Source organism: Hordeum vulgare, unplaced genomic scaffold (assembly GCF_904849725.1).
Source record: "Hordeum vulgare subsp. vulgare unplaced genomic scaffold, MorexV3_pseudomolecules_assembly, whole genome shotgun sequence".
NCBI classification, from domain to species: domain Eukaryota; kingdom Viridiplantae; phylum Streptophyta; class Magnoliopsida; order Poales; family Poaceae; genus Hordeum; species Hordeum vulgare.
The window spans coordinates 34,103-53,032 of NW_025422511.1; the positions used below are offsets into that span (position 1 = coordinate 34,103).

The 18,930-nt window shown below is 36.5% G+C and overlaps 1 protein-coding gene and 4 non-coding genes across 5 annotated transcripts; 3 read left to right on the top strand and 2 right to left on the bottom strand.

Annotated features, from left to right (window-relative positions):
• Positions 1 to 760: 760 nt before the first annotated feature.
• On the top strand, positions 761 to 18,682 carry LOC123418525 (DNA-directed RNA polymerase subunit beta). The gene has a single exon (XM_045107016.1). The coding sequence runs from the start codon at positions 8,025 to 8,027 to the stop codon at positions 11,253 to 11,255; it is 3,231 nt and encodes a 1,076-aa protein (XP_044962951.1). The 5' UTR covers positions 761 to 8,024; the 3' UTR covers positions 11,256 to 18,682.
• On the bottom strand, positions 1,104 to 1,177 carry TRNAM-CAU. The gene has a single exon. It is a non-coding gene; the product is annotated as a tRNA-Met (tRNA).
• On the top strand, positions 3,141 to 3,212 carry TRNAT-GGU. The gene has a single exon. It is a non-coding gene; the product is annotated as a tRNA-Thr (tRNA).
• Positions 3,863 to 3,944, top strand: TRNAY-GUA. The gene has a single exon. It is a non-coding gene; the product is annotated as a tRNA-Tyr (tRNA).
• TRNAC-GCA lies at positions 6,789 to 6,859 on the bottom strand. Its single transcript has one exon. It is a non-coding gene; the product is annotated as a tRNA-Cys (tRNA).
• Positions 18,683 to 18,930: the final 248 nt, after the last annotated feature.

Genomic DNA, 18,930 nt, shown 5'->3' on the forward strand with positions numbered 1-18,930 from the left:
TCAATGGATTCATGATTAAACCCCTCCTACTTCTTGTATTTTTTTACAATTTTGGTTAAGTGAGGGATCAAATATGTAGTCAACTTTATTTGATGGTAGCTTGGAGGATTAGAAATATGACTATTGCTTTCCAATTAGCTGTTTTTGCATTAATTGCGACTTCCTCAGTCTTAGTAATTAGTGTACCCCTTGTATTTGCTTCTCCTGATGGTTGGTCAAATAATAAAAATGTTGTATTTTCCGGTACATCATTATGGATTGGACTAGTCTTTCTCGTAGCTATTCTGAATTCTCTCATTTCTTAAATTAAATTTGGTTAATATTTAGTAACCCCATAAAAAAGAAATAATAAAGGCCATTTAAAAAATTCGAATAGTGAGACGTATTAAAACGCAATTTGCGTTCCGAATTGCTAGCTCTTCTCTTTCAGTATTATGAAATTCCCATTAGAATATTCATTGACAGATAATAAAAAAAGGAAAACTCTAATATCTAATATAATAGAATAGAAAATGAAATGAAACGGTCGACCCAGACATAGACGGTCGACCCAAGCGGATATACGCTATAAAATATATACCGTAGCGAGCGTAGTTCAATGGTAAAACATCTCCTTGCCAAGGAGAAGATACGGGTTCGATTCCCGCCGCTCGCCCGCTTAATTTATCAAAGTACTATGATAAAAAGTTTAGTCTAGTTAATTGTTTAACTACTTATATTAAATTAAGTATTAATTAAGTATTAGTCTAGTGCCGTATCCCTTACTATATTTACCCTTCCTTTGCATCCCCCTCAAAAAAAGAGGGCGCTCCGGAGGCAGAAATAGAACTAGCCAACAGAGCCCCAAAATTGGGTATTAACTGAGACAAACAACGGGCAAACTGTTTTTAAAAGGAAGGGAGAGGTAGACTGTCCCTTTCATTTCATTTTTATTTTCTGCAAGGTAGGGAGAAGCCTTGCGCCTTCTTTTTGTGAAGGCAAGTGGCTTCGCAAATTGCTCAATTTTGCCCTCTAGGGCCCGGAACTAATGAATAAAAAAGGGTTGGATACGCCCCTCTACCATATCTAGAGAAATAGAATACTCCTTTTATAGAGACTGCTAAGTGCGGAGACGGGAATCGAACCCGTGACCTCAAGGTTATGAGCCTCGTGAGCTACCAAACTGCTCTACTCCGCTCTGTAGTACCAGAAACTGGTGGACAAAAAAGGCTTGAATACAAGCCTTTAACATGTCTAGACAAATAGAATACTCCTTTTATACAGAATGGAGCGGGTAGCGGGAATCGAACCCGCATCGTTAGCTTGGAAGGCTAGGGGTTATAGTCGACGTTGGTTGATTATTTTTAACGTCTCTAATTCAAAACCGAACATGAAATTTTGATTTCATTCGGCTCCTTTATGGATATTCTCACCACTTAACATCTATGTCAGCTTTTCTATTTGAATGGAACCAAAGCTCTCTGCTTTCTAGATGATCCTTATAGAGTAGGAGATAGAAATTCTATCTAAATCCATCTAATCTACTTACTTCGTTCCCTAATTTCATTCAAGAGATCCTGAGGAAAAGAATTGGGTTTCCACCGAGCTGAAACAATATGCGGATGGTTCTAGTAAACCAAAACTATCGTTTTTTAGCTATTTGGCTTCCTTATCCTTTAACAAAAGAAGATTTAGTTACGATTGGAAATCAACTTTTTTGTATCTTCATCCATAGATCCTTTACTCATATTTTCAAAATTGGAATACTTAAATCCAATGCAAAATTATGCTTCGCGACTCTGTACTCATATCATAATCCAATTTTTATTTTGGATGCAATTTAAATTAGTTTTTGGGTACAAATCGCCAGAATGTATATTCTTCCTCAATATGCTATTGAGAGGAAAAGGATTTAATCCTTTATAAGAACTAAAGTTTTCATCGGAATATAAAAAAAAACTTAAGGATGCCTTAAGTATATCATTTCAAATTCAGTTATTAATAGAACGAATCACACTTTTACCACTAAACTATACCCGCTACATTGTATATTATGGTATAAATGGTACCCTTTGTCAAGGATAGCCATTTGACAAGGAGGCTAATTCCCCCTTATTGAATCAGATGGAGAAGGTTCATGACACTGAGCCATTGGTACTTCTACTTCGATCGCGCGCCTTTACTTTAGGATTTAGATAGCCCCTCTCCCTCTGGTCTGTAAAATAAATCTCTTCTTACCCTGCTAATAGCGCCTGAACCAAATGTATTTATTTTGATTAGGATCCTATCCTATTCTACGGTTACGACTACAATAATCATTATTTACTTTGCGAGGACGTAAGTGTGCCAGACTGCTAAATTGTTTTATTATTCCTACAATATAAACTAGGGGATATAGGGGGTAACACTGTCCCTATAAATTCCTTTTTTCCTTTTCTTTTTTGTCCAGAATTGAACAAAAAAGAAATTATAGAAGATGTTTTCTTCCCCCATTAAGTCCGAGCCATAGAGTAAGAGTGAGATGAGTTTTCCAAATTCATCATAGACTTTCCCTATGGCTTGATAGAAGTAAGAAGCAAAGAGTTGTAACTTAAAGAGTCGTAACTTAAAGAAAAAAACGGACAGGGCTGACAGATTTACCTGATGTAAAGAAGATCCTAAAAGTCTATGATTAGTCGACTCTCTCCATTTAACACTTTCCTCTCTCTCCTTTTTTCCACTGACTCAATGCTAGTTTATTAGATTCTTGTTTAAAAGAATCAAAAAAGTTCAATAGAACTAAGAACACATAAAAAATAGCATAGAGGATCAAGGCCATTACCAAAAGTTCCTCCCAAGGATCCTATCCTATTGGGTATCTGTTCCCTGCCTTTTCCCGCTAGGATTGGAAATCTTATATTTTCCATATACCATTGAATCCTTGGGGTTCCAGAATCCGCCTATTTTACTAGCCTTCGGAAACGGAAAACCATGAACCAAGAAGAGTTGGGTATGTTTTTTTTTCTTAATTTTATTTTGAGCTCTCAAGATATCAATACATATACAATCTATACATAATGTCTCTCTCTATATCTCTATATATTATATATATATAATATGTACATTATGCAGTAGACCCATAATGGGAAATCAAAGTGGCAAATTTTTGAATTAAATAAAAAGCCCTTTTAACTCAGTGGTAGAGTAATGCCATGGTAAGGCATAAGTCATCGGTTCAAATCCGATAAAGGGCTTTTTAAATTAGTGGTAGAGTAATCTCGTGCTAAGACGTAAGTCATTGGTTCGAATCTGATAGAGTACTTTTCTACTAAATTGATTCGCTTTTTTCTTTGTTTTTGAAGCTTTCTCTTTAGAGAATTTTATGACTTAGTGCGGGATGAATGCATTTTTGGTCTGAACACTAAATGAAGCACGGAATGGAAATAAAAAAAAAATTGGACTCTTTTTCATCTTATCTTAGATCAATAAAATAACTACCTGTACTGAACTAATCTAGAATCCCTTTTAGTAATCCATTCTTATTCTATACATTTAAAATGAATTTCCCTAAAAGGTAGAGGATGATCCATGAATTAATCTAACCATCAACTAAAAAAATCCTAGATGAAAACATAGCAGAAAAGTTAGAAAAACTCTTTGCTTTGGATCTAGTTATACTTTTCGAGTATATTGACAATTCAAAAAAACTGCTCATACTATGATTATAGTATAATCACGAGCGGTTGTATATGGCCCTATCGTCTAGTGATGCCCCTATCGTCTAGTGGTTCAGGACATCTCTCTTTCAAGGAGGCAGCGGGGATTCGACTTCCCCTGGGGGTAGGGAGTATTATGAAAGGAGGTTAATCATAGATTAGCAAAAACCCTAGAATAAATTCTTCCTGGGTCGATGCCCGAGTGGTTAATGGGGACGGACTGTAAATTCGTTGACAATGTCTACGCTGGTTCAAATCCAGCTCGGCCCAAAAATCTAGGGCTTCGTGAATATGAACTAAATCCTTTTGTTTTTCTCCCATAAAATAAAATGTCTGATCTATAGAAATAAAAGAGAAATAAAAAAGGGGATTTTTTTTTCTAATCCATATCTCTCTCATTCCTTTCTTACAAACAAAAGAGTTTTTCTTGTTGAAGGGTGGATTATTATCCATTTTTAGTGATAAAAAATCACGACATACTAGTTATGTCACTCTCACTATACCCACGTATAATATAATATTAATATGTGGGTATGTAGTATATGATTCGTCTATTTCTTAGAGTACGACAGACGAATCGAATCTTCTTATGGTTCTATTTAAGAATGGGTATGCCATACACCCCGCGGGGATTGTAGTTCAATTGGTCAGAGCACCGCCCTGTCAAGGCGGAAGCTGCGGGTTCGAGCCCCGTCAGTCCCGAACTAGGGTTCAATGAATGGAGAAATTCATATTTCCTTTTTCCATGAAAAAAAAGGGGCAGGGAGCAAGATCAAATACCCATAGGGCACCCTTACTTCACTTTTTTATTTTGCATCTCTCATTAAAGAGGGAGGGAAGGAGTATAGGAATTTTTTTCACTACTCCCGATCGATAAAGATAAAGAAAGACACACATACGATATGTGGATTAGTAGAATTTTAGGATATTACTCTATCTTTCTTTATGATGATACCATCCTCATCTTAATTTCCTATTCCACTGTTATGGAATAGAGTACCGGTATTTTACCGGAATCCATACATAAATTGTATTCCCTTTTTATTTCAGACCTCTTTTCCCCATCTCACTTCTACTGCTTATTTGGATGTCTATGTGACCCATAGAAAGTTGCTCATATAATACATACATAATTGTATGTATAACTATAAGAAAAAGGAAGAGAAATTGTATAAGATTAAGAAAGCTCGTGGGTTAGAGATATAGAAAAGAAAAAGTAGAAAAAAAAGGATTAAAAAAGAGGGAATTCCTAATCCAATCAAAAAACCCATTTTGGTCTTAGTATGGATATAGGATCTTCCTATGTTATACTATATAACTCTCATCCATGAATTGATTTGATAGATCCGATATTCATAATATTGAATTGATTCAGTATTATCAGAATGCAAGCCCTACCCTTGAATTTACAAGATACCCCTTTTTCCTCTCCATGGGATTACATCCCGAGTTATTGTGAAAATAAAAAATAAAGAGGTTATGGAAGTCAATATTCTCGCATTTATTGCTACTGCACTGTTCATTCTAATTCCTACTTCTTTTTTACTTATTATTTATGTAAAAACAGTCAGCCAAAATAATTAAGTGGAATTCCAATTAATCATTGAAGAAATGAAAAAGGGATTAAATAAAAAAAATCCAAGTCTTAAATGAAAGGATCTGGTTGGAATCTTAAAGTGTGGTAGAAAGAACTACATATAGTTTTTTCTACGACACTTTAGAGTCTTTCTATTATATTATCTTTGAATCTACATAGAATAGATTAGTAGATTGAAATAGTTAAGTAGTCTAATTCAATTTCTTTTTTCATTGCATCCACTTAATTTCAATCAGGTCAAAATAAAAAAATCGAAGACAATTCTTGACCAAAGAATCCATGGAAGGAAAGAAAAATAATATAAGAATAGACTATAGTAAAAAGTAAAAGGAAAAAACCAGCGAATCTTTCATGCTTAAATATCCCGCGAGATGCTTCAAAAGAGAATAAAAATTATTCTAAGAATAAAGAAAGAGTATAAAACAAATGGAAAATGTGTGATATGCCGTGAATAGTTCCGTGGAAGAAAGTCTAATTTTCTTATGTATAGAACTTTTTTTAACCATTAGTCATTTCTAGTAGAAATTCTTAATTGGTATAATGGCTCTTTCTTACAATACAAGAGTTTCTTACAGGAGTGAAACAAAACTAAAGAAAAAGATTAAAGAATAACGTTTGACAAAATAATTAATGCAAAACGATCAATTAAAAAAAGAATTGATACAACAATTTGATTACTTAATCAATTAGTAGTATCGTATCCCTAGAGTCCACTCCTTCCCCATACTACTAGTGAAAGAGAAAATGTAAAGACTACCATTAAAGCAGCCCAAGCGAGACTTACTATATCCATCTAAATTATGTCTCCTATTTCTATGAAGGGATTATTCTACTATTGATCAATAATCATAGTGGAATCAAGGGTACAGAGTCAAAAAGGGCTTCTGCCCTAAGGCCATGGATCAATCAGTTCAAGGAATTTACTCCTAACAAATTCTTATAGGAATTCTTGTAGAATTAGAGAGCATTAAAAATACGATACTATAAAGCCCTTTTTTCCTTACCTTAAAAAAGAAAGAGTACGGGAATGATGTCCTGAATAGAAGAAGCGGGAATAGGAAGATTTTTTATTCCTTTTGTTACTCTAGTGTATGTAGGTCACATAAGATGTACGATAAAAAAATGTATGATAATTAGGAAGTCTTGATATTCTTTCGTGGAGTCCCTTCTGGAATCTTAGATTGAAAAAGAGAAGAATGCCCCTTAGGGACCTTTCTTTGGATACCAAGATTTCTGACATCTTATCCTCGTATTTAAAAATTCTCAAATCGAATCAATTAAGAACCAATTCAAATTCATATAATAAAAGAATAAGGAAACACTACCTCACCCCTATTGATAACCATTTTGGCCACTACCGCCAAAACAAACCCTAACCCTAGTTTAAGGATAGAACTATGGTATGGTTTCTCTAAACCCAGTATCGGCAGGCTTAGTTACTCTCTTGCCCGAACTTATGCGAAGTAAAAATTGATTGAATTCGATCAGTACTAGAAAACCTAAGTATTTTATTGATCAGGCGGCACCCAGATTTGAACTGGGGATAAAGGATTTGCAGTCCCCTGCCTTACCGCTTGGCCATGCCGCCAAAAAATCCGATCGAAAATCTAGAAAACAGCAAGTATTCATCCACGTTTTCTTACGAAAAGCCCCTTTCTTTTATTTTGAATATAATTAAACTTACTTTTTTCCAATCTTTTTCAAAAAAGATACTCCTGCTTTTTTTGATCCAGTTTCGATTATTCTCCTCGATAGATTCTATCTTAAAACATACATTGCTAACACAATAAAACTTCCCATTTCTTTCTATTGAGATGAAAAAGAAGAAAAGTGGATTTCTAGTCACAGGCTGCAAAATTCAGAACAAATTGGAACCATTAACTAGAATTCTCTTTCTTTTTTGAATTGCAGTAGTGAACTACTCTTAAATCGGTATTATCTCCCCCCCTTCAATTTCAATGGCATAATAAAATATTATGGCTTTATGCTTAATCCGTGTATAGGTGAACTTTAGGTCCGAGCAGCATTATTATCCAAAGATCCCCTTTATGTACATATCTCTATGGGGAATCGTGCTTTAATTTTTCAAAGTATTAAATTAAATATCTTGAATAAAAAAAGGAAATTTGCTCTGATATTAGAGTATAACCTGACTATCTTGGCCTACCCAAGTGAAATTACGATAAAAGAAAAGCATGGATATGGGGAGAGGTGGATAATTAGATTGGCATGTACTTAAAAAAGGGACTTACTTTATTTTAGAATTCCACAATGAAATACTTAATTTTCTAGCAATTATACTACTCCGATCCGAAATAAAAAAGAACCCTCAAATTATTTTTAGAAATTAAAGTAAGCACGCTATTCTAAATCGAAGTAAAGTAAAACTTTCTAGTGTATTATATTACGGCTTTATTACATTCATAGAAAGGGGATAAAATGAGAAATCTTTGCCATTCAATCTGATTAGAATATTATAAAGTATAAGTGGCATAATTTTTTTTGTAGGAATATTTTAGCAATTCATTTTCATTTCATTTGTACCCCTGGTAAACTAGAATTTTCGTCGAAATGGTCTCTATTCATATGTATGAAATACATATATGAAATACGTATGTGGAGTTCCCTAGAATTTCATGTGATTCAGTAAACAGAATATAGATTCCATGATTGCTAGATCAATCCGTAGGGATTGATGAAGAGTGAGCTGATAATGGAATTTTTCTTTGATAAACAGGAAACTTAAGATTAAGATGCTCCGGAATGGAAACGAGGGAATGTCCACAATACCCGGATTTAGTCAGATCCAATTCGAGGGATTTTTTAGGTTCATTAATCAAGCCTTGGCAGAAGAACTTGACAAGTTTCCAACAATTAAAGATCCAGATCACGAAATTGCATTTCAATTATTTGCGAAAGGATATCAATTGCTAGAACCCTCGATAAAAGAAAGAGATGCTGTGTATGAATCACTCACCTATTCTTCCGAATTATATGTATCTGCGAGATTAATTTTTGGTTTCGATGTGCAAAAGCAAACCATTTCTATCGGAAACATTCCTATAATGAATTCCTTAGGAACCTTTATTATAAATGGAATATACCGAATTGTGATCAATCAAATATTGCTAAGTCCTGGTATTTACTACCGCTCGGAATTAGATCATAAGGGAATTTCTATCTACACCGGGACTATAATATCAGATTGGGGAGGGAGATCGGAATTAGCAATTGATAAAAAAGAAAGGATATGGGCTCGCGTGAGTAGAAAACAAAAGATATCTATTCTAGTTCTATCATCAGCTATGGGTTCGAATCTAAGAGAAATTCTAGATAATGTTTCCTACCCTGAAATTTTCTTGTCTTTCCCGAATGCTAAGGAGAAGAAGAGGATTGAGTCAAAAGAAAAAGCTATTTTGGAGTTTTATCAACAATTTGCTTGTGTAGGTGGGGACCTGGTATTTTCGGAGTCCTTATGCGAGGAATTACAAAAGAAATTTTTTCAACAAAAATGTGAATTAGGAAGGATTGGTCGACGAAATATGAATCGGAGACTTAATCTTGATATACCTCAGAACAATACATTCTTGTTACCACGAGATGTATTGGCCGCTACGGATCATTTGATTGGAATGAAATTTGGAACGGGTATACTTGACGATGACGATATGAATCACTTGAAAAATAAACGTATTCGTTCGGTTGCGGATCTGTTACAAGATCAATTCGGATTGGCTCTTGGTCGTTTACAACATGCAGTTCAAAAAACTATTCGTAGAGTATTCATACGTCAATCGAAACCGACTCCCCAAACTTTGGTAACTCCAACTTCAACTTCAATTTTATTAATAACTACTTATGAGACCTTTTTTGGCACATACCCATTATCTCAAGTTTTTGATCAAACGAATCCATTGACACAAACTGTTCATGGGCGAAAAGTGAGTTGTTTAGGTCCTGGAGGGTTGACGGGGAGAACCGCAAGTTTTCGGAGCCGAGATATTCATCCGAGTCACTATGGGCGTATTTGTCCAATTGACACGTCTGAAGGAATCAATGTTGGACTTACTGGATCCTTAGCAATTCATGCGAGAATTGATCACTTGTGGGGATCTATAGAGAGTCCGTTTTATGAAATATCTGCTGAGAAAGCAAAAGAAAAAAAAGAGAGACAGGTGGTTTATCTATCACCAAATAGAGATGAGTATTATATGATAGCAGCAGGAAATTCTTTGTCCTTGAATCAAGGTATTCAGGAAGAACAGGTTGTTCCAGCTAGATACCGCCAAGAATTCTTGACTATTGCATGGGAACAGATTCATGTTAGAAGTATTTTTCCTTTCCAATATTTTTCTATTGGGGGTTCTCTCATTCCTTTTATTGAGCACAATGATGCGAATCGGGCTTTAATGAGTTCTAATATGCAGCGCCAAGCAGTTCCACTTTCTCGGTCCGAGAAATGCATTGTTGGAACTGGATTGGAACGCCAAACAGCTCTAGATTCGAGGGTTTCCGTTATAGCCGAACGCGAGGGAAAGATCATTTCTACTGATAGTCATAAGATACTTTTATCAAGTAGTGGGAAGACTATAAGTATTCCTTTAGTTAACCACCGTCGCTCTAACAAAAATACTTGTATGCACCAAAAACCTCGGGTTCCACGGGGTAAATCCATTAAAAAAGGACAAATTTTAGCAGAAGGAGCTGCTACAGTTGGGGGGGAACTTGCTTTAGGAAAAAACGTATTAGTAGCTTATATGCCATGGGAAGGTTACAATTTTGAAGACGCAGTACTAATTAGCGAACGTTTGGTATATGAGGATATTTATACCTCTTTTCACATCCGGAAATATGAAATTCAGACGGATACGACAAGCCAGGGCTCCGCTGAAAAAATCACTAAAGAAATACCACATCTAGAAGAACATTTACTCCGCAATTTGGACAAAAATGGAGTTGTTAGGTTGGGATCCTGGGTAGAAACTGGTGATATTTTAGTAGGTAAATTAACGCCTCAGATAGCGAGCGAATCATCATATATCGCAGAAGCTGGATTATTACGGGCCATATTCGGCCTTGAGGTTTCCACTTCAAAAGAAACTTCTCTGAAATTACCTATAGGTGGAAGAGGGCGCGTTATCGATGTGAAATGGATCCAAAGGGACCCCCTCGACATAATGGTTCGTGTATATATTTTACAGAAACGTGAAATCAAAGTTGGGGATAAAGTAGCCGGAAGACATGGGAATAAAGGGATCATTTCCAAAATTTTGCCTAGGCAAGATATGCCCTATTTGCAAGATGGAACACCCGTTGATATGGTCTTCAATCCCTTAGGAGTACCCTCCCGAATGAATGTGGGACAAATATTTGAAAGCTCGCTCGGATTAGCGGGGGATCTGCTAAAGAAACATTATAGAATAGCACCCTTTGATGAGAGATATGAGCAAGAGGCTTCAAGAAAACTTGTGTTTTCAGAATTATATGAAGCCAGTAAAGAAACAAAAAATCCATGGGTATTTGAACCCGAGTACCCGGGAAAAAGCAGAATATTTGATGGAAGAACAGGCGACCCCTTTGAGCAACCTGTTCTAATAGGGAAGTCCTATATCTTAAAATTAATTCATCAAGTTGATGAGAAAATTCATGGGCGTTCTACTGGGCCCTACTCACTTGTTACACAACAACCGGTTAGAGGAAGAGCCAAGCAAGGGGGACAACGAGTAGGAGAAATGGAAGTTTGGGCTTTAGAAGGATTTGGTGTTGCTCATATTTTACAAGAGATACTTACTTATAAATCTGACCATCTTATAGCTCGCCAAGAAATACTTAATGCTACGATCTGGGGAAAAAGAATACCTAATCATGAGGATCCTCCAGAATCTTTTCGAGTGCTCGTTCGAGAACTACGATCTTTGGCTCTAGAACTGAATCATTTCCTTGTATCTGAAAAGAACTTCCAGGTTAATAGGGAGGAAGTTTGATCGGAATAAATATAAATTCTTTTCTTATTTCTATTTTATGATTGACCAATATAAACATCAACAACTTCAAATTGGACTCGTTTCCCCTCAACAAATAAAGGCTTGGGCTAACAAAAACCTACCTAATGGAGAAGCCGTTGGCGAAGTCACAAGGCCCTCTACTTTTCATTATAAAACCGATAAACCAGAAAAAGATGGATTGTTTTGCGAAAGAATCTTTGGACCCATAAAAAGCGGGATTTGCGGTTGTGGCAATTCTCGAGCGAGCGGAGCTGAAAACGAAGACGAAAGATTTTGCCAAAAATGCGGGGTAGAATTTGTGGATTCTCGGATACGAAGATATCAAATGGGATACATCAAACTCGCATGTCCCGTGACTCATGTGTGGTATTTGAAAGGTCTTCCTAGTTATATCGCGAATCTTTTAGATAAACCTCTTAAGAAGTTGGAGGGCCTAGTATACGGCGATTTCTCTTTTGCTAGGCCCAGCACTAAAAAACCCACTTTTTTACGATTACGAGGTTTATTCGAAGAGGAAATTGCATCCTGTAACCACAGCATTTCTCCCTTTTTTTCTACCCCAGGCTTTGCAACATTTCGAAATCGGGAAATTGCGACAGGAGCAGGTGCTATTAGAGAACAATTAGCAGATTTGGATTTGCGAATTATTATAGAGAATTCTTTGGTCGAATGGAAGGAATTAGAAGACGAGGGGTATAGTGGAGATGAGTGGGAAGATAGAAAAAGACGAATAAGAAAAGTTTTTTTGATTAGACGCATGCAATTGGCGAAACATTTTATTCAAACAAATGTAGAACCAGAATGGATGGTTTTGTGCTTATTACCGGTTCTTCCTCCCGAATTGAGACCTATTGTTTATAGGTCTGGAGATAAAGTAGTGACTTCAGACATTAATGAACTTTATAAGAGAGTTATCCGTCGGAACAACAATCTTGCCTATCTATTAAAAAGAAGTGAATTAGCGCCAGCAGATTTAGTAATGTGCCAGGAAAAATTGGTACAAGAAGCCGTGGATACACTTCTTGATAGTGGGTCCCGCGGGCAACCGACGAGGGATGGTCACAATAAAGTATACAAATCACTTTCAGATGTAATTGAAGGTAAAGAGGGAAGGTTTCGCGAGACTCTGCTTGGGAAACGGGTCGATTACTCGGGGCGTTCTGTCATTGTTGTGGGTCCTTCGCTTTCATTACATCAATGTGGATTACCTCTAGAGATAGCAATAAAGCTTTTTCAGCTATTTGTAATTCGCGATTTAATCACGAAACGCGCCACTTCTAATGTCAGGATTGCTAAAAGGAAAATTTGGGAAAAGGAACCCATTGTATGGGAAATACTTCAAGAAGTTATGCGGGGACATCCTGTACTGTTAAATAGAGCACCTACTCTGCATAGATTAGGCATACAGGCCTTTCAACCCACTTTAGTAGAGGGGCGTACTATTTCTTTACACCCATTAGTGTGTAAGGGTTTCAATGCAGACTTTGATGGAGATCAAATGGCTGTTCATCTACCTTTATCCTTGGAAGCTCAGGCGGAAGCCCGTTTACTTATGTTTTCTCATATGAATCTCTTATCTCCTGCTATTGGGGATCCTATTTGCGTACCAACCCAAGACATGCTTATCGGGCTTTATGTATTAACAATTGGAAAGCGTCGAGGTATTTGTGCAAATAGATATAATAGTTTCAGAAACTATCCAAATTTAAAAGTCAATTACAATAATAATAATTCTAAGTATAGGAAAGATAAAGAACCCCATTTTTCTAGTTCTTATGATGCACTGGGAGCTTATAGACAAAAACTAATCAGTTTAGATAGTCCCTTGTGGCTACGATGGAACCTGGATCAACGCGTCATTGGGTCAAGAGAAGTTCCGATTGAAATTCAATATGAATCTTTGGGGACTTATCATGAGATTTATGCTCACTATCTAATAATGGGAAATAGAAAAAAAGAAATTCGTTCGATATACATTCGAACCACTCTTGGTCATATTTCTTTTTATAGAGAAATAGAGGAAGCCGTACAAGGATTTAGTCAGGCCTATTCATACACTACCTAAACAAGAAAGTTAGATTCGGCGATGCCCCTCCCCTTTGCTTTCGGGGGGCATTCCGATTTCCCTAGTATCATCATTATTTGCCACGCGAATCCAGATTGAGATTGAGGCAATTAAGTTAATTAAATTTTCGAATCACTGACTCAGGCCCATTGTCGAATCCTACTCAGCAATTGTCGAATCCTACTCAGCCGAAAAGGGGGTACTTATGTATGGCGGAACGGGCCAATCTGGTCTTTCATAATAAAGAGATAGACGGAACTGGTATGAAACGACTTATTAGCAGATTAATAGATCATTTTGGAATGGGATATACATCCCATATACTGGATCAACTAAAGACTCTGGGCTTCTATCAAGCCACTACTACATCGATTTCGTTAGGAATCGAGGATCTTTTAACAATACCCTCTAAGGGATGGTTAGTCCAAGACGCGGAACAACAGAGTTTTCTTTTGGAGAAACACTATTATTATGGGGCTGTACACGCGGTAGAAAAATTACGCCAATCTGTTGAGATATGGTATGCGACAAGTGAATATTTGAAACAAGAAATGAATTCAAATTTTCGGATAACGGATCCTTCTAATCCAGTCTATCTAATGTCTTTTTCAGGAGCCAGAGGAAATGCATCTCAAGTACACCAATTAGTAGGTATGAGAGGATTAATGTCGGACCCTCAAGGACAAATGATTGATTTACCTATTCAAAGCAATTTACGCGAGGGACTTTCTTTGACAGAATATATAATTTCCTGCTATGGAGCCCGCAAAGGGGTTGTAGATACTGCTGTACGAACAGCAGATGCTGGATATCTTACACGTAGACTTGTTGAAGTAGTTCAACATATTATTGTGCGTAGAAGAGATTGTGGTACTATCCGAGGTATTTCTGTAAGTCCTCAAAATGGGATGACGGAAAAACTTTTTGTCCAAACACTAATTGGTCGTGTATTAGCAGACGATATATATATCGGTTCACGATGCATTGCCGCGCGAAATCAAGATATTGGAATTGGATTAGTCAATCGATTCATAACTGCCTTTCGAGCACAACCATTTCGAGCACAACCAATATATATTAGAACCCCCTTTACTTGCCGAAGCACTTCTTGGATCTGTCAATTATGCTATGGCCGGAGTCCTACTCATAGTGATCTGGTGGAATTGGGAGAAGCCGTAGGTATTATTGCGGGTCAATCAATTGGGGAGCCAGGGACTCAACTAACATTAAGAACTTTTCATACTGGCGGAGTATTCACAGGGGGTACTGCCGACCTTGTACGATCCCCTTCGAATGGAAAAATCCAATTCAATGAGAATTTGGTTCACCCCACACGTACCCGTCATGGACAGCCTGCTTTTCTATGTTATATAGACTTGCATGTAACTATTCAGAGTCAAGATATTCTATATAGTGTGAATATTCCCTCAAAAAGCTTGATTCTAGTGCAAAATGATCAATATGTAAAATCTGAACAAGTAATTGCGGAGATTCGTGCCGGAACGTCCACTTTACATTTTAAAGAAAGGGTACAAAAGCATATTTATTCTGAATCAGACGGCGAAATGCACTGGAGTACTGATGTTTACCATGCGCCCGAATATCAATATGGTAATCTTCGTCGATTACCAAAAACAAGCCATTTATGGATATTATCCGTAAGTATGTGCAGATCCAGTATAGCGTCTTTTTCACTCCACAAGGATCAAGATCAAATGAATACTTATGGTAAAAAAGATAGGGAAATTCTTGATTATTCAACGTCGGATCGAATCATGTCCAATGGCCATTGGAATTTGATCTATCCTTCTATTTTTCAAGATAATTCAGATTTGTTGGCGAAAAAGCGAAGAAATAGGTTCGTCATTCCATTACAATATCATCAAGAACAAGAGAAAGAACTAATATCCTGTTTTGGGATTTCGATTGAAATCCCCTTTATGGGTGTTTTACGTAGAAATACTATTTTTGCTTATTTTGACGATCCCCGATACAGAAAAGATAAAAAGGGTTCAGGAATTGTTAAATTTAGATATAGGACCCTAGAAGAAGAATATAGGACTCGAGCGGAAGACTCAGAAGAGGAATATGAGACCCTAGAACACGAATACAGGACCCGAGAGGACGAATATGAAACCCTAGAAGAATCTAAATATGGAATCCTAGAAGACGAATACGAATATGAAACCCTAGAAAACGAATATGGGAGCCCAGAAAACAAATATGGGAACCCAGAGAACGAATATAGGACTTTAGAGAAAGACTCAGAAGAGGAATATGGGAACCCAGAGAGCAAATATAGGACCCAAGAGGACGAATATGGAACTTTAGAAGAAGACTCAGAAGACGAATATGGCAGCCCCGGGGAAAGCGGCGAGGAAAAATATGGTACTTTAGAGGAAGACTCAGAAGAAGACTCAGAGGACGAATACGAGAGCCCAGAGGAAGATTCCATCTTAAAAAAAGAGGGTTTGATTGAGCATCGAGGAACAAAAGAATTTAGTCTAAAATACCAAAAAGAAGTAGATCGGTTTTTTTTCATTCTTCAAGAACTTCATATCTTGCCGAGATCTTCATCCCTAAAGATACTTGACAATAGTATTATTGGAGTGGATACACAACTCACAAAAAATACAAGAAGTGGACTAGGCGGACTGGTCCGAGTGAAGAGAAAAAAAAGCCATACGGAACTCAAAATATTTTCCGGAGATATTCATTTTCCTGAAGAGGCAGATAAGATATTAGGTGGGTGTTTGATACCGCCAGAAAGACAAAAAAAAGATTCTAAGGAATCAAAAAAAAAGAAAAATTGGGTCTATGTTCAACGGAAAAAAATTCTCAAGAGCAAGGAAAAGTATTTTGTTTCCGTTCGCCCTACAGTGGCATATGAAATGGACGAAGGAAGAAATTTAGCAACACTTTTCCCGCAGGATCTCTTGCAAGAAGAAAATAATCTCCAAATTCGACTTGTCAATTTTATTTATCATGAAAATAGCAAGTTAACTCAAAGAATTTATCACACAAATAGTCAATTTGTTAGAACTTGCTTAGTAGTGAATTGGGAACAAGAAGAAAAAGAAAAGGCTGGTGCTTCCCTTGTTGAGGTAAGAGCAAATGATCTTATTCGCGATTTCCTAAGAATTGAGTTAGTCAAGTCCACTATTTCGTATACACGAAAAAGGTATGATAGGACAAGTGGAGGACCGACTCCCCATAATAGGTTAGATCGCGCCAATAGCAATTCTTTTTATTCCAAGGCGAAGATTGAATCACTTAGCCAACATCAAGAAGCTATTGGCACTTTGTTGAATCGAAATAAAGAATACCAATCTTTGATGATTTTGTCGGCATCCAACTGTTCTCGAATTGGTTTATTCAAGAATTCAAAACATCCCAATGCGATAAAAGAATGGAATCCTAGAATTCCTATTCTAGAAATTTTTGGGCCCTTAGGGGCTATTGTAGCTAGTATATCGCATTTTTCTTCATCTTACTATTTACTAACGCATAATAAAATCCTGCTAAAAAAATATTTGTTCGTTGACAATTTGAAACAAACCTTCCAAGTACTTCAAGAACTTAAATACTCTTTAATAGATGAAAATAAAAGGATTTCCAATTTCGATAGTAACATAATGTTGGATCCATTCCTTTTGAATTGTCACTTTGTCCATCATGATTCTTGGGAAGAGACATTGGCAATAATTCACCTTGGACAATTTATTTGTGAAAATGTATGTCTATTTAAATCGCACATAAAAAAATCTGGTCAAATTTTCAGTGTAAATATGGATTCCTTTGTTATAAGAGCAGCTAAACCTTATTTGGCCACTACAGGAGCAACTGTTAATGGTCATTATGGAGAAATCCTTTACAAGGGAGATAGGTTAGTTACGTTTATATATGAAAAATCGAGATCTAGTGACATAACGCAAGGTCTTCCAAAAGTGGAACAAATCTTTGAAGCGCGTTCAATTGATTCATTATCCCCCAATCTCGAAAGGAGAATTGAGGATTGGAATGAGCGTATACCAAGAATTCTTGGGGTCCCTTGGGGATTCTTGATTGGAGCTGAGCTAACCATAGCCCAAAGTCGTATTTCTTTGGTTAATAAAATCCAAAAGGTTTATCGATCCCAAGGGGTACAGATCCATAATAGACATATAGAGATTATTATACGCCAAGTAACATCAAAAGTGCGGGTTTCCGAAGATGGAATGTCTAATGTTTTTTCGCCTGGGGAATTAATCGGACTATTGCGAGCGGAACGAGCAGGGCGAGCTTTGGATGAATCGATCTATTATCGGGCAATCTTATTGGGAATAACAAGGGCTTCCCTGAATACCCAAAGTTTCATATCTGAAGCAAGTTTTCAAGAAACTGCTCGAGTTTTAGCAAAAGCTGCCCTACGAGGTCGCATTGATTGGTTGAAAGGCTTGAAAGAAAACGTAGTTCTGGGGGGGATTATACCTGTTGGTACCGGATTCCAAAAATTTGTGCATCGTTCCCCACAAGACAAGAACCTTTATTTCGAAATAAAAAAAAAAAATCTATTCGCGTCGGAAATGAGAGATTTTTTGTTTCTCCATACAGAATTAGTTTCTTCAGATTCTGACGTAACAAACAATTTTTATGAGACATAAAAACCCCCATTTAACATTTAACCCTAAGGATACATAAAACATATTTTTTACTTTACTAGACTTTTGAACTTAGAACACTAACAGGTTAAATTTTAGATTTTTAAGATTTTTATTTTAATAAGTAAAACAAGTCAGTTAATTCATTAAATTAAGGTTTTGTTTATACCATGTATCAATGTATCAATGGCCAACTCTTAGTACAAGGTTCTCTCAGAACAATTATTATTTTATTTATTTCAAGCTATTTCGGATCTTTCTTAATCTTCAAAAAGAAATAAATTCCGTAATGGAATGTTAGGATGAAAAAAAAAGGAAGTGTGGAAAAAATGACAAGAAGATATTGGAACATTAATTTGAAAGAGATGATAGAAGCAGGAGTTCATTTTGGTCATGGTATTAAGAAATGGAATCCTAAAATGGCCCCTTACATTTCGGCAAAGCGTAAAGGTACTCATATTATAAATCTCGCTAGAACGGCCCGTTTTTTATCAGAAGCTTGTGATTTAGTTTTTGATGCAGCAAGTCAGGGAAAAAGTTTCTTAATTGTTGGTACCAAAAAAAGAGCAACAGATTTAGTAGCATCAGCTGCAATAAGGGCTCGTTGTCATTATGTTAATAAAAAGTGGTTCAGTGGTATGTTAACGAATTGGTCGATTACGAAAACTAGACTTTCTCAATTTAGAGACTTAAGAGCGGAAGAAAAAATGGGAAAATTCCACCATCTCCCAAAAAGAGATGTGGCAATCTTGAAGAGAAAATTATCTACCTTACAAAGGTATCTCGGCGGGATCAAATATATGACGAGATTGCCAGACATTGTGATCGTCCTTGATCAGCAAAAAGAGTATATAGCTCTTCGGGAATGTGCCATTTTGGGAATTCCTACTATTTCTTTAGTCGATACAAATTGTGACCCGGATCTCGCGAATATATCGATTCCAGCCAA

What these genes read in the sequence shown, in the direction of transcription:
- LOC123418525 (XM_045107016.1), top strand. Translation starts at nt 8,025, where the DNA reads ATGCTCCGGAATGGAAACGAGGGAATGTCCACAATACCCGGATTTAGT.